Source organism: Eptesicus fuscus, chromosome 1, assembly GCF_027574615.1.
Source record: "Eptesicus fuscus isolate TK198812 chromosome 1, DD_ASM_mEF_20220401, whole genome shotgun sequence".
NCBI classification, from domain to species: Eukaryota; Metazoa; Chordata; class Mammalia; order Chiroptera; family Vespertilionidae; genus Eptesicus; species Eptesicus fuscus.
This window is the reverse complement of record NC_072473.1, coordinates 15,589,141-15,605,681: the sequence shown is the minus strand read 5'-3', so window position 1 is coordinate 15,605,681 and position 16,541 is coordinate 15,589,141. Positions and strand designations below refer to the sequence as shown.

At 40.0% G+C, this 16,541-nt stretch overlaps 1 protein-coding gene across 1 annotated transcript in view; it reads right to left on the bottom strand.

Moving 5' to 3' along the window:
• Nucleotides 1-16,541, bottom strand: part of POLA1 (DNA polymerase alpha 1, catalytic subunit) — a 318,632-nt gene that overhangs the window by 114,626 nt on the left and 187,465 nt on the right. Inside the window, exon 35 of the mRNA XM_008148385.3 lies at nt 6,880-6,996. Within this exon, the coding sequence (XP_008146607.2) occupies nt 6,880-6,996 (117 nt within the window). The remainder of the gene's footprint in view (nt 1-6,879; nt 6,997-16,541) is intronic.

Here is a 16,541-nt window from a genome sequence, read left to right as displayed (position 1 = left end):
AGGTACATGCCCTTGACCGGAATTGAACCTGGGACCCTTGAGTCTGCAGGCCAACGCTCTATCCACTGAGCCAAACCGGTTTCGGCCCCAGTCTACTCTTCATAGCAGAGGTGGGGAACATCCAGCCTGCGGGCCGTATGAGGCCAGCAAAATCATTTGGTCTGGCCCTGCCAAGGTATGAAGTAAGTTAATGAAATGTTTGACCAAATAGAGCAGGCTAATTTTTAAGTTGATAATTTTGTATGGTTCACAAATGACGTTATAAATCTCCAAATGGCCCTTGGCAGAAAAAAGGTTCCCCACTCCTGCTCTATAGTAACAAAAAAGCTCTTCTGTCCATGTGAACAACTTCCGGCCCATGAAATGTAAGCCGGAGTGTTGGGTGGAACTTCCAGGAAGGTTGCTCAAAGAATTGACTTGGCTGGGAGGAGTATCTTTTAGACCAGTGGTTCTCAACCTTCCTAATGCCGCGACCCTTTAATACAGTTCCTCATGTTGTGGTGACCCCCAACCATACAATTATTTTCGTTGCTACTTCATAACTGTAATTTTGCTACTGTTATGAATCGTAATATAAATATCTGTGTTTTCCGATGGTCTTAGGCTCTACAGCAGCAGTTCTCAACCTGTGGGTCGCCTAAGATCATTGGAAAACACAGATTTACATTACGATTCATAACAGTAGCAAAATTACAGTTATGAAGTAGCAACGAAAATAATTTTATGGTTGGGGGTCACCACAACATGAGGAACTGTATTAAAGGGTCATGGCATTAGGAAGGTTGAGAACCACTGCTTTAGACCCTTCAGTTTTTTCTCCGTCTTGTAGCCTGTGATGGTTTGAAGGAGTTTGTGCAGCCATCTTGGACCATGTTGTGATCTTGAGGTTACAAGCCTGGCATTGCCAATGATGACGCCGTGGAGCTATAGCAATCCTCAACAGCCCACAACCTGGATTTCTGTCACATGATACAGTATTAATGTTTCTTGGATAGAGAACTGAATGTCCATTCTGTTTAAGCTGCTGTTACTTTTGGTCTCTAATTCCTTCAGCTCAGTACAATTCCTGCCTGTTATGGGTTGATTGTATCCCTAATAAGGTATGTTGAAGTCCTAACCCCCAATACATGTGAATGTGGCCTTATTTGGAAATAAGAACTTGGTAGATAAAATCAGGTTAAGATGAGATCATACTGGATTAGGCTGGGCCCTTGATCCAATGATTGGTGTCCTAAGAAGAAGAAGAGAAGATACAGACACACACAGGGAAAAGATGGCCACGTGACTACAGATGCAGAGACTACAGTGATGCGTCTCTATAGGCCAAGGAATGCCAAGGATTATCAGACACTAGAAAAAGAGGCAAGGGAGGAGAATTCTCTCCTATAGATTTCAGAGGGAGAATGCCTTGCCAATACCTGGATTTCAGATTTCTAACTAGCTTCCAGAACTGTGAAAACAATAGATTTCTGTTGTTTTAAGCTAGCTTGTTTGTAGTACTTTGTTACAGCAGCCCTAGGAAACTAATACACTACTAATGGAGTCCTAGACTTAAGTCTAAATAAATCATTTGGCTCTCAAAACTCCTGACAAGGCATGGGCCAGAGGTTGCATGTGCAAAAAATATTATGCGTTTTAGTATACAGAAGGCTCAAAATGAATCAACACTATGAATATGGATGCCAAGAAAGTTAACGCAACCCTAAATAGACTTCACAGAAATTGGCTACCTAGAAAAGTTGGCAGCAGCAGGATTGTTCTGCTCTGTACTAGAGCCAGTGAGGGCAGTTGAAGTGCAGCCTGCAGTTCTGGGTTCCTCACTTTATTGGGAAAGGAATGCTAGATTGGGATCATTATTCTGAAAAGCAGAGTACTAGAAAAATGTCTGAAGACCTAGGAATATTGGGCCTAACAGGGAAAGGATCAGGAAGATAGCCACTTTCACCATCTTAAAGGCTCTCATAAAACAGGAAAACAGTAGATGCTGAATAAATGCTTACTGAAGGCCAGGGATCAATCCATTCAGCTGAACTAGGAGCAATGAGTGAGTCAAAGGACACAAATTTAGGCCGAATGTAGGACCTATCTGTCTAGTGAAAAAGAAAATAAACTTTAAAAGTATATTGAAAGGAGAAACCCATCAATGGATGAATAGATAAGCACATGATGGTATCTCTATGCAATGGGCTATATCCGGCCATAAAAAGTAATGAAATACTGACACATGAAATGCTACAATATGGCAGAACCTCAGAAACGTGCTAGTTGAAAGAAGCCACACACAAAGGTCATATATTACATTATTCCTAATGGGCACAGGGATTTCTTTGGGGGTGATGAAAATGTTTTGGAACTAGAGGTGGTGGTCGCACAGCATTGTGAATGTACTAAATACCACTACATTATTCACTTCAAAATGGTTCCTTTTACATTATGTGAATTTCACTTCAATAAAAAGGGATGAAAAAATTAAAAAGAAGGCTAGCATCTGCTTTGTGGTAAGAGAAGCTGTAGGTAGAACTTAGCAATTTCTGCATCAAAGAACAAGTACATTGAAATCACAACAGAGATCCAAAGGACCCTTCATGGTAAACACCGAGTCTACTGAAGGGTAACTAATTACTAGATACAAATGTTCAAGACTTTCCACCATGGTTCTAAGGTTCTCTTGCTGCACAACTCGTGATTACTGCCTTAAGAGATCACAATTATTTTTCTATTTTCATTTTATGCTGAAACAAGACACTCTCCCAGGTAGCTTGACAACATTCTCAGTGTCCCTAAGTGACTTATCAAATCAATAATTCATTCAACCATAGCCATTTTGAAACTGTAACACATAATGATTATAAGTTCATCGTTTAAGTTCTCCCTTGGAGGCGAAAGTCCAGTATGGCACACATGTTCCATTATAAAAATTTTCAACAGCTTTATAACTGAGGATAATGTGAAAAACACTAGAGTTATCCCAAAGTAGGACTCTAAGTCATTTTACTGCTTTCCTCATAAGTGGCCTTCAAGAAATTTAGTTGAATGAAAACCTGAATAAAAGGCTCTACCACAGTGCTCCTGCCAGAGGGGCTGTACAATTTCACAAATTATTTCTACCATGGCCCAGGGTGTCTCACTCATGTAGATGTTTTCTCATCTCGTCAAAGATAGAAATGTTTGTGAGAAAAACTTTAACTTGGTTTAAAATCCTAATTCTATAATGAAAACAAAATAAAACTTATGCTTTATTTTTGGTGAATTATATAACACAGAATACACTGTGGGTTCAGCTCATAGCCATACAGATTTGGTCACCTTAAGAAGTCAAAACCATGTCCCTAAAATAAGGAGATATTAAGATATTTATTCTCTGTCTTGGGTAAGTCCCGTCTCTATCACCAGTGTGGAAAAGGGTTCTATTCACTTAGGAACTTATGCAGTCCTCGAAGTTGTTATTCCTGTATTTATTTGCACTTCCTATGTAGCAGTGAATACCCAAAGAATATATTTTTAATAACCAGCAATTTGCATACTGTTAAATTCCCATGAACCTAAGAAAACTTTACTAATTAAAACAAAAACAAAAAACAAGGTGTCTGAGAAGAGAGACACAACTAAAACCCTGGGAACAAAATTGCCTCAGCTTTCTTCTCATAACTCTGGCAACATGAGCCAGAAGAAGAGCCAGTTTTCATATTCCAAGTCAATTCTGGAAAGTACTCAAGCCAACTACAACCCAGGACTAAATGAGAGTAGATTTATTATGTGAGGATGAGACTGGCACAGTAAGGGGCAAGTGCTTTACCATCAACCTTGAACGTGTTTAAAGTCCCCACTAGTCAAGCATTAGGAAAGCAGTGCTTTTGTCCAAACGGATATTTACAAATGCCTCTTTTTGCTCACAGATAATCAATTTTATATAATTTAGGTAATGTTAAACTAGCTTCATAAATAAGGACATGTCCTGTCCATTTGATATGTCCCTAGCACCTAGCAAAGTGCTAGGATATAGGTGTTCAATAAATAATTTTTCAAAAAAATATATTTTATTGATTTTTTACAGAGAGGAAGGGAGAGGGAGAGAGAGAGGAGAGGGGAGAGAGAGAGAGAGAGAGAGAGAGAGAGAGAGAGAGAGAGAGAGAGAGAGAGAGTTAGGAACATCGATGAGAGAGAAACATCTATCAGCTGCTTCCTGCACACCCCCTATTGGGGATGTGCCCGCAACCAAGGTACATGCCCTTGACCAGAATCGAACCTGGGACCTTTCAGTCCACAGGCTGATGCTCTATCCACTGAGCCAAACTGGTTAGGGCCAATAAATAATTTTCAAATGAAAGTAAAATATGATTGAGACATAGCAACCCAGAACTTAAAAACCAGATAAGCACAATCCTGCAAAATTAACACATTGGAAAGCCCTATGATAATTATAATGACCCCATCCATCGTACCACTGATTTTGGAACTTCTCTGGAACTATTAGCAGGTCCTCGAATAACGTTGTTTTGTTATAACATTGATGAGATGTCACAGGAAATTAATTCTGATTTGTATCAATCAGCCTATGGTAAAACTGGTTTCATTATACATCATTTTGCTTAAAGTCACAAAATATATTGACGATGTTAAGTGAGGAAAGATGTAGCTTTTTCCTCCTGCTAGGAAAGCCTAGGAACCTCATAAATAGAATTAAGAAATTCCCCACTCATCACTAGCAACTCAAAATGAACCACAGAAGAACAGGCTGTCCTACTCTCAAGGTCCCTGTGAGGAACAGCTAAGGGCAGTATCACCAACCAGGATGCTATGAACCTCCAGCTATTCCCAAGGGTCATGTTCTGAGCTGCAATATGACCCTAGAAGCTAAGCTATAAAAGCTTCTCTCTGGGCAGAGTAGCTGATAACTTTGACAAATGCCTGCCTAAAATGCCACCGTTTTTGAGGACAAGGATATGAAGCAAAAGAAATTATTTCAAAATGCCCATTGGTTTGCTCATTTAAAAAGGATAATAAACGACCAAAGATAACTGGATGTATGAAACCACTACCAATACCATCATCAACTTACCAGGAACATCATCAACGTTTAGCTGAATACTTTCCTTTTACTTTCTTTCACCAAGAATGCAATCATAAAACTGGTTGACTTTCTAAGAAGTAATTCAATTCTCACTGAACTTCACTCGATGATCTAGATGTTAAAGGCTCAAAGGCAGCATGGGTTCTTGAAGCAAGGTGATTCCCCTGGAGTCTGCAATTGGATTGATGACTCACACTAAATTGATACAGTCTTGTTTTCTTTCTGCACCTGCTGATGCAAGTCTTGCGATGAGACTGACGTAAAAAGAATTTGCTGCAACAGCTAATTCTCATTTTGTGTTCTGTATTTTTAGAAAACCTACACTCTGCTTTGTTAATTATTGAAGATCTACAAAATTAGGGAAGGAACATTTATACATATCAAATTAGTTAAGTATAAGTGAACAATAATGTTCAAATGCTGCAAAGGTAGTGGTAAAAACTGGTAACAGTGTAAGTTGGGATAACCCATTAAGAAAACAATCTGGCAATACAAATCATGACCCTATTGTATTTATGTATTTTGATATATACTATTGATAAGAATGTATCCTAATGAAATATTTCAAATAACAACAACAAAAAATAACTTAAGCAGGAAAATATTTGCCACAGTTTTCTAATAAAGAGATAGTGAAAATAGCCTAATATGCCCAATGAGAGGGATGGTCAACATTGCATTTAAAATTTTTGGTACTGAACATTAAGTAGCAATACAGACAGATGTTTGACAAAAGATAATACAAAAGCATATTTTCATTATGACTGAAAACATGTAAAACATACATGTGAATAAGCAAAACAAAGGAATATACAACAATGGTTATAGCCATATGTAGTTTCTGACTTCTTGCTAAATTTTGTGAAAAGACAATATATCCTCTTAAATATTTCGCTAAAACTAGCCTGTGGATCAACCATTTTAAGTGAAAAGATTTGAAGTTAAAAGTTGCTTAAAGAACCCTGCCTCTGTGTTAAAAAAATAAGTAAATACATAACAGGTTTCTGATTTTCACTCTCTTCTCATCAAAATCCTTACAAATCCTCGGGCCAGACCAATGTGGAAAGTGAGGCACATTACAGTCCTGTTTGGCGAAGCAGACTACACATGACCATTTTATAGGCTCTGAGAATCTGCAATAAGCCTGTTTAACTTTGTCTAGTCCAGAGTTTGCTAGATGTACTTGATCACAAAACCTTCTTTGCACGCAAGACCCCCAAACATTTTTCTCCCCACAGTTTGGGAAATGGTGCTTGGATGATGCTCAAAGGAAATTCCCAGGAAGATGGTTCCAGACCATGTGCTCCCAGTTGAGAGCCACTATATTCTCCTTATCCCTCAGGTATATGTATTAAGCTAGAGAAAAGGCTTGAGAACCACTGATCTATGCTGCTACTTAGAAACAATGGAAGCCCATACAAATAAACCCTTTAGGGTACCGGTTTGGGAGGTTTTTTGGCCTTCATAAAAAGGGTTCTGATCTAGTCCAAAGGTAACAGCAGTTTCTGCAAAGAAATGGAACCTCTTCTTTGTAATTATAAAGTGGTGACCAAAGAAATCTGAGTAACCCATATGAGAATTAGTTTCTCTTTTAGCTATAAATACAGTATTGTTCATGATGTGAAAAAAAAAAGCATATCGTTTTGAAGTTTAAATATTTAAAAAATATGTGTATGGTAGTAAGGTGTCTCTACCCAGCAAACTCCAAATATCTACTTCCCAGAGCTAAGGAATGGACAAAAACAGCCCCCCACCCCCTCCACACACAGATACACACAGTTCTTTAGCATTATTTATGCCACCTTTACCTCTGGTCGAAGTGTAGCTTTCATGCAGACTTGGCAAAGAGGTCCATTTCGGGAGAACTGAAGGGGAAGGTGCCGAATTCGATTTCGACAGGTTGGCTCCTCACAAATCAACCAGCCCTGCAGAGAAAAAAGAGAACACTTCAGTCCTCTCGCCACCATCAACAAATTCAAATAAAGACCCCTTTCATTATCAAGAGAGACTCATCTCATTCGATTACCTTTCTTCCCTGATGTGTGATTTTGATCTATGCCCCAAACTTAAAAGTTAGGCAATTCATCAAGTTTTACAAAAAGAAAGATAACATGAGATGGTATTCTCTTTTCTTAAAATACAATCCCCATCCCACATACAACAATACCTCCCAGTAAAATCTTATATGATTATTCACAGATGTAAACCAATGGGTTTTAGTTCATTAGTACAGACCATTACCAAAGTAAAGAATATACCACATAGAAATAGATGACTTTCCCAACAGCCGAGTAAGTATTTATTACTTAACTAGAGGCCTGATGCATGAAATTCGTGCAAGGGGCTCAGCCCTCACAGCCCCAGCTTCGTCCGGAAGGTCGTTCAGCTGTCCAGTCTAATTAGCATATTAAGCTTTTATTATTATAGATTGCTGAGATCAGTTTCCTTCTCTGTGAAATGAGCACAACAGTACCTGCTTTACAGGATTGTTGTGGTTGTGATGTCATACATTCAGAGTGCTTAGAACTATGCTGGCATAAGAGAAACACTGACTAAATGTAAGCAACTCTTTTATGTAAAATTAAAACATTGCCTGACTGGTGTGGCTCAGTGGCTGAGCATCGATCTATGAACCAGGAGGTCATGGTTCAATTCCTGGTCAGGGCACATGCCCGGGTTGCGGGCTCCATTCCCAGTAGGGAGTGTGCAGGAGGCAGCTGATCAATGATTCTCTCTCACCATTGATATTTCTCTCTCTCTCTTCCTCTCCTTTCTGAAATCAATAAAAATATATTTAAAAAATAAATAAATAAAATCAAAACATTATTTTACACATGTTCTCTGGAGGCTGCCATGTTTTCAAGGATAACATCAACTGACCACCCTTTCCCAGTGGTTTCAAATAGCCACTGCCCACTTCTCTATACATTCCCCTCCTGCAGTTACTCCCCCTTGCTGCTCTTGTGTGAATGTTCTCATACACATCTGATAACAATATGCCTGTTATCTGAAATCAGCACTGTTTGCTATGAAACATATCTGTTAAACTAGTAAGATAAGGCTTCACAAATGGGGTTGAGCAAAACTCAGGTTCTCTGGGGGCTTTAGTGTTCTATGTATTAGGCATAATACACCTAAGGGAAACTAGGGGGTATAAAGGTGAACAAGGTATGCTCCCTTATTGCATGGGTTCCCATTCGGGGAACTACAAGCAGGGACCTGACTGTCTTTGGTCTTGGAGCCTTTGGAGAAGCAGAACTTCTGAACTGGTCTTGAAGAGTAAGTATAAGTTGGAGAAGGCAGGAAAGACAACTTAGTGGTTCTCAACCTTCCTAATGCTGCGACCCTTTAATACAGTTCCTCATGTTGTGGTGACCCCCAACCATAAAATTATTTTCGTTGCTACTTCACAACTGTAATTTTGCTACTGTTCATGAATCGTAATGTAAATATCTGTGTTTTCCGATGGCCTTAGGCGACCCTGCTAGCGGTTCTCAACCTGTGGGTCGCGACTGTTAATGAATCCTAATGTAAATATCTGTGCTTTCCGATGGTCTTAGGCTCTACAGCAGCGGCTCTCAACCTGTGGGTCACGAAACACAGGTTGAGAACCGCTAGCAGGGTCGCCTAAGATCATCGGAAAACACAGATATTTACATTATGATTCATTAACAGTAGCAAAATTACAGGTGTGAAGTAGCAACGAAAATAATTTTATGGTTGGGGGTCACCACAACATGAGGAACTGTATTAAAGGGTCGCGGCATTAGGAAGGTTGAGAACCACTGACTTAGGTAGAGAAAACAACATGCGCAAAAGAATGAAGGCCAGAGAGAACTATGTGGAGTATTATCAAGAAAGGCATCAGTGACATTTTTAACCACGTTCCCTGTTTCTAGACTGAGCAACCTGTTGGGTTTTGTTCTGCCCAGAAGAGAGCAGTATATCTACAATTGCTCCTTAATTATGTTAGGGACCTTCGTCTGCCACTTATTAATGTGGCCACATAGCATTAATCCAAAACTGCAGGATGTCCCCACTCATCGCTGTGCTAAGTGACCTCATTCCTCAGAATAGGCTCTTCTTGGAAGTAGCTACAACCAAGTCAAGGCAAAGCACTCCAAATCAGTTCTTCCAGCTCCATTTATTACTTTTTTTACTAGTACACCCAAAGAAAGTGTACTGTAACATTTTTCACTAAAATAAAATATGCTACCTTTAAAGAATATAAAATCCATCTAGACAATACATTCACAGTAAGCTTCATTCCTACCTTCAGTCAATAGGCTGAAATATTTTATTTTTTTATTTTTTCTTTGTGTTTCTTCCCCCCCCCCCACTTTTTTTTATTTAGGTATTATATGTGTACATATCTTACCATTGCCCCCCCACCCCACTCCCATACATGCCCTCACCTCCCAGAGTTTTGTGTCCATTGGTTATGCTTATATGCATGCATACAAGTCCTTCGGTTGATCTCTTATCTCCCCCACCTCTCCCTAACCTTCCCCCTGTAATTTGACAGTCTGTTTGATGCTTTACTGTCTCTGTATCTATATTTTTGTTCATCAGTTTATAATGTTCTTTACTATCCATAAATGAGTGAGATCATGTGATATTTTTCTTTCATTGACTGGCTTATTTCACTTAGCACAATGTTCTCCAATTCCATCTAGGTTGCTGCAAATGATGAGAATTCCTTCTTTTTTATGGCAGCATAGTATTCCATTGTGTAGATGTACCACAGTTTTCTGATCCAGTCATCTGCTGACAGGCACCTAGGTTGTTTCCAAATCTTAGCTATGGTGAATTGTGCTGCTATGAACATAGGGGTGCATATATCCTTTCTGATTGGTGTTTAATAGGCTGAAATATTTTAATATTTAATTTGAACTTTTCACGGAGCGGGTCTCAAGGAGTCCTTATGAAATCTTTAATATATGCCCAGAATTATATTTAATATTGTAGAGAGTTTCAGGAAACACACACACACACACGTACACACACACACACACACACACGTAATTCAGTATAGTCTGGCTTTAAGAAGCAACTTGTATGGTACCAACTATAAATGCTAAACAACACAGAGAAGGGATGGAGTCATGTGGATCCTACCACGAACTACAATAAAGAATCAGTGGTTCTGAGTCATAGTCATAGCCATAGCCATAGTCATAGGTCTTAAGGCCACATTTTTATTCACAGTTTACTATTTCTAAAACTCAGATGCATTTACAATTGACATGTACATTTAATGACGTATTTGTATTTCCTTCAAAAAAGCTGTTAAGATATAGCTCACAATTGTTGGCCTCTCAGAATTAAAGAAACAAGATACTTTGGTTTAATCTATTCTAGGTATGGAGACTACCAAGGGGGACAGTAGAGCTGATGGCAGCAGCAGATATTAAGTTTTAAATGCAGCCTATGGACACTAAAGGTCAGACTAGTTGTTTCTGGTTACCATGTAGGCATATTAATAAAGGAAACAGTAGACTTCAAGCAAACCATGCATGAAAAATGTAGGGCTGGATGACTTATCATTCATTTGGAGTTGCTACATTAAAAAAATTTTTTTAATTGATTTCAGAAAGGAAGGGAGAGGCGGAGAGAGAGCTAGAAACATCAATGTTGAGAGAGAAACATTGATCGACTGCCTCCTGCACGCCACCCCCACTGGGGATGGAGCCCACAACCTGGGTATGTGCCCTGATCTGGAATTGAACCATGACCTTACACCAGCCGGGCTGGAGTTGTTACATTTTTGAGACAAGAAATTAATAAGCACCAGAATATAACCTGGAAGTTAAAACTGTTTCTTTTCAGGTTTTGAAACATGATTCCATCAATTTATTACAACTCCATGACTCACTAGGTGAGCTGCCAACCAGGGAGATCTAAATTGTTACCTCACCTGTTTCTAAAGCAAACACCCAACTATCTCTGACAGAGTTACTAACTAAATGGCCTTTCAAGTAATATAGAAAACAGATAATATAATTTGTCTAGACTTCCTACCAGTTATAATTAACATTAAAGAGGTCTTTTCTTCTTTGTCACCTCTTTCTATTCAGTACTTATTTGGGTTTGTTTGTACTTACTATCTGTTAATCTCCCTTTACAAATGACAACAATAACTAGCGCTATTATGCTTGGAAATTAAACATGCTGATAACTGTGTGAAGGGAACTGGAGCTGAAAAAATATTAAAACCTGTAGCTCTTTATACCTCTTGTTTTATTTTGATAATTAAGCTTTTGGTCATGGTCTATTTTAAACAAAACTCTTCTATGGGGGAAATAGGCCCTAATCATATTCAATATATGCTTTGCTTCCATTCAATTTTGTCAAGTACATTTTGGTTAACCCTTTGTTCCCCCCAACAAATAATAACTGACTGTATTAAATCTACCTTTCAACGAACATTTGTGTCCTTAAAAATAAATATGCCAGGTCTTTGAAAAAATCCCATGATGGGGCAAATCATCCATGGCAAGATGTCACAGTGAAATTTACCTTGCATGAGAGTTAAAAACGAAGTAAATGAAAATACTAACATTTTATAAATTTACTTTGAATTACTACTCACAGAGACAAAACTAAACTAATGTTCATTTCCCATGTTGGGAAATAATGTACTGTCAAAAACTATGTTGCCAAGTCAATAGAAGGAAAAAAAATTAATAAAGTGTAGTTCTTTGGAAGTCAAACCTATAAAAAGATTTGGGCTTTAATAAAAACTTCCAAAACCACTCTAAGGACGTTATCTATCATCCAAATATGTCATTTTATTATGCAATGCCACACCAAAGTGCCAAATTGTCATAACCAACAGAAATAAGGTCATTAACATACTTTGTATATTTTATATTTTCATGTACATATTTCCGCAGCCCCCTTTTATGGCTACACAAATTTGGGGAGTTTTGAAAAAATGAAAGTATTCTGAATTTTATATACATACATATAAATTTTGTGTGTGTGAGAAGAAATAAGGCCATTAAGTTTTCAGAGTGCTACTAAAACCAAGCTTATAAGTAAAGGGTTCAAAAGAGGTTAAGCCACCTGTCCAATAGCAAAACAATGATTCCTTGAAATCATTGTGTACGAAATTGTGTGAAATGTTGATTGGTTCTGATTGCTAATATTTCTGAGGCCTTAACTAAAATATTTCTGCACATGCTAAAAAGGTGTTCCTGGTAGTTGCCCCTTAAACACAAACTGTTATTAATTTGAGTATACTTTGCATTTATATCTTTTGAATATAGTAGTTCCCCTTTACCCATAGTTTCACTTTCTTTTTTATTTTTATAATCCTCACCCAAGGATATTTTTCCATTGATTTTTAGAGAGTGGAAGGGAGAGAGGAGGAGGAGAGAGAGGGAGAGGAGAGGGAGGGAGGGAGGGAGGGAGAGAGAGAGAGAGAGAGAGAGAGAGAGAGAGAGAGAGAGAGATGAGAGAGACACATCAACTAGTTGCCTCCCACATGTGCCCCTACTGGGGCTGGGGAACATGCAACCGAAGAACGAGGTATGTACCCTTAACTAGAAATCAAACCCTCGACCCCTTAGTGCAGTGGTCGGCAAACTGGCTCGCGAGCCGCGGTTTGCTGCTCTGTTGACTGAGTTTGCTGACCACTGACCTAGACTCTTGATTCCAATAATTACAGGCTGTTGTTGTTCCTTGTGATTAAGTCCCTATCCCCAGTGGTCGGCAAACTCATTAGTCAACAGAGCCGCAGTTTGCCGACCACTGCCTTAGTCCATGGGGAGAAGCTCTAACCATTGAGCAACCGACCAGGGCCACAGTTTCACTTTCTGTGGTTTCAGTTACCCCTGGTCAACCCAGTCTGAAAATATCAAATGAAAAATTCCAGAAATAAACAATGTGTAAGTTCTAAATTGTGCACCATTCTGAGTAGCATGATAAAACCTTGTGCAGTCCCGCTCCATGCCCACAGGATGTGAATCGTCCCTTTGGCCAGTGACTCCATACTATAAACGCTTCCTGCCCATTAGTCACTTATTAGCCATCTTGGTTATCAGACGACTGTGGAGGTACCATAGTGCTTTTGAGAAAGTAACTTTTATTTTACTTAACTTTTATTCACATAACTTTTATTAACAGTATTTTATAACTCTTCTATTTTATTATTAGTTATTGTTAACCTCTTACTGTGCCTAATTTATAAATTAAACTTTATCATAGGTATGTATGTATAGGAAGAAACATAGTACATGTAATATAGGGCTTGGTACTATCTGTGGTTTCAGGTATCTACTGGGGAATGTATCCTCCATGGATAAGGAGAGAGAGACTTCTGTAAATGAATGCATAGAAGTGATAAAATAAAAATGCACAGGAGCACGTTCATGGAAAAATAAGGAAAGGGTCTAAAATTCACAGTCCTTATTCTCTTTGTTTTTTTCTTTAATCCTCACCTGAGGATATGTTTTTATTGATTTCTATAGACAGAGGGAGGGAGGGAGGGAGGGAGGGAGGGAGGGAGGGAGGGAGGGAGGGAGAGAGAAAGAGAGAAAGAGAGAGAGAGAGAGAGAGAGAGAGAGAGAGAGAGAGAGAGAGAGAGAGAGGAGTGGAAGGGAGGAGGGAGAGGAGATACAGAGAAACATCGATTGGTTGCCTCCCGTATGAGCCCTGACTGGGGAGCGAACTTGCAATCTAGGTATGTACCCTAACCAGGAATCAAACCCAAGACCTTTTGGTATATAGGACAATGCTCCAATCAACTGAGCCACCTGGCCAGGTCCACAGTATTTCTTATTCTTTTTTTTTTAAATATTTTTATTGATTTCAGAGAAGAAGGGTGAGGAAGAGAGAAAGATAGAAAGATCAATGGTGAGAGAGTATCATTGATCGGCTGCCTCCTGCACGCCCTACACTGGGGATTGAGACCGCAACCCGGGCTTGTGCCCTGACCCGGAATCAAACCGTGACCTCCTGGTTCATAGGTCGACACTCAACCACTGAGCCTTGCTGGCTGGGCGTATTTCTTATTCTTGAATCAAATATGTCGTGGGCCCTTCTTCTCCCATTTCCAATCAGTCACCAAGTCTGCCCCCTGGCCTTATAGTCCTATTATCACCAACCTCACCCAAGCCCAGACCTCAGAATCGATCTATTGCAATAGCCCTCTACAGGGTTTCCCTGATTCCATTCTCTCCCACACCCAATGCAAAGGGAGGCCAAGTGTGGCTTCCCACTCCCATCCCCCAACTGTATACCTTCCAGAGAGTATTAAGAATCCATGCTTTGGTCTGGCTTTCCAATTTTTACAGCCTCATCCTATTCCTCTTTTCTCATCATTCTCTTACACAAACTCTTTGCCCCATCAGATTTTTTTTCACTGTCTTCATCACATTTTTCCCATTGCCAATTCCTCGTCTGTACTCATGCTGTAGTACAGTGGTTCTCAACCTTTCTAATGCTGCGACCCTTTAATACAGTTCCTCATGTTGTGGTGACCCCCAACCATAAAATTATTTTCGGTGCTACTTCATAACTGTAATTTTGCTACTGTTATGAATCGTAATATAAATATCTGTGTTTTCCAATGGTCTTAGGCGACCCTGCTAGCGGTTCTCAACCTGTAGGTCGCGACCCACAGGTTGAGAACCGCTGCTGTAGAGCCTAAGACCATTGGAAAACACAGATATTTACATTACGATTCATAACAGTAGCAAAATTACAGTTATGAAGTAGCACCGAAAATAATTTTATGGTTAGGGGTCACCACAACATGAGGAACTGTATTACAGGGTCGCGGCATTAAAAAGGTTGAGAACCAGTGCTGTAGAAGCTTTGCCTAAAACGCCTACTCCTTGAGAACATCACTTCCATTCCTCTCCTACGAATGGAAGACCTCTCCTATGAAATTTTCCCACCCACCAGGGACTGCTCCCTGTATCCCAGCTACAACTGAGCACACAACGCTTTGCACTATCCCTGAACCATCTTATTTTACCTCCTTAAATGATGGTCAGGCCCCCAGAAGTGACCTGCTTTAGATTGGTAGTGTCCGCCACAGTATCCAGCACAAAGGTTCACACTCAATGAAGAATACAGAGTTGAGATTATGGAAAACCACACTTGAGTGTGTTTCTCTCTCTCATTCATTAATGGGTAATTTTGTATAAGTCACCAAACCTCTCTCTGAGCCTCAGTCTCCTTGTCTATAAAACAGGAAGTAATGACACCTATCCTACTGGAGTTGTTAAGAGGATCAAATAAGAAAACCCACGCACAGTTCAATAAATTAAAATATTATTATCCTACATATGCCACCAGTACTGGGGAACACCAGTGCTGGGCTATAGCTGACAATGAACTATTAAAGGTGTAATATTCAAATGTGGTAAGAGCCAGGTCAACTTTCACCTGGTGTTATCCCAAAATAGAGAATCCCAATGATGAATAATGGGTAAGATTTGGCACAGTTACATCTCAATTTGATTGCAAAATAATACAACTATGTAGTCCATATAAGTGAAATGATCAGGTTTTTCCTGATAAAACTATACTGGAGTCCTAGCTGGTTTGGCTCAGTGGATAGAGCGACGGCCTGCGGATTGAAAGTTCCTCGGTTCGATTCTGGTCAAGGGCACATGCCTGGGTTGCGGGCTCGATCCCCAGTAGGGGGCATGCAGGAGGCAGCAGATCAATGATTCTCTCTGATCATTGATGTTTCTATCTCTCTCTCTTTCTCCCTTCCTCTCTGAAATCAATAAAAACAAAAACAAAACAAAAAACTATACTGGATTTGATGTTACAGATGGCAGAATGGATGGTGAGGGAAGAGGAGGTGGTTTTTGCTTTACTTGGAATTCACAGAGATTTTCAAGAGACACAACGCAGTAAAGCAGTGACATATGATTTCATTTAAACTCTAATGGCTCTCCAGGAGTGCAATGACAGGGTCACAGGGCTAGGTCTGCCAGCACGCATGCTCTCAGAGTTCATCATATCATTATCCTATATAATAAAAGGGTAATAGGCAAATAGACCAAACGGCAGAACAACCGAACAACCAATCAAAGTGTAATATGTTAATGATATGCTAAGGCTGCTCAACTGCTCACTATGACGTGCACTGACCACCAGGGGGCAGATGCTCCGAACTGTAGATTAGCTTGCTGCTGGGGTCTGGCTGATCGGGACTGAGCAAAATGAGCCACACATGCCCTGGAGCCCTCCCGAGGTCCCTCCCTGGCCCAATTTGTGCACTGGTGGGGACTCTCAGCCTAGCCTGCGCCCTCTTGCAATCCAGGACCCCTTGGGGGATGTTGGAGAGCCGGTTTCAGCCCGATCCCGCAGGCCACTCCCCTTGGGAAGGCGCCAGACGCAGGGCTCATGGCTGGCGAGTGCTGCTGCAGCAGTGCAAGCCTCTCCCGATCAGGACTGATTGGGCGTGAGCCCGTGACAGGCACAGTGGGGTTGGGATGAGCAGGAG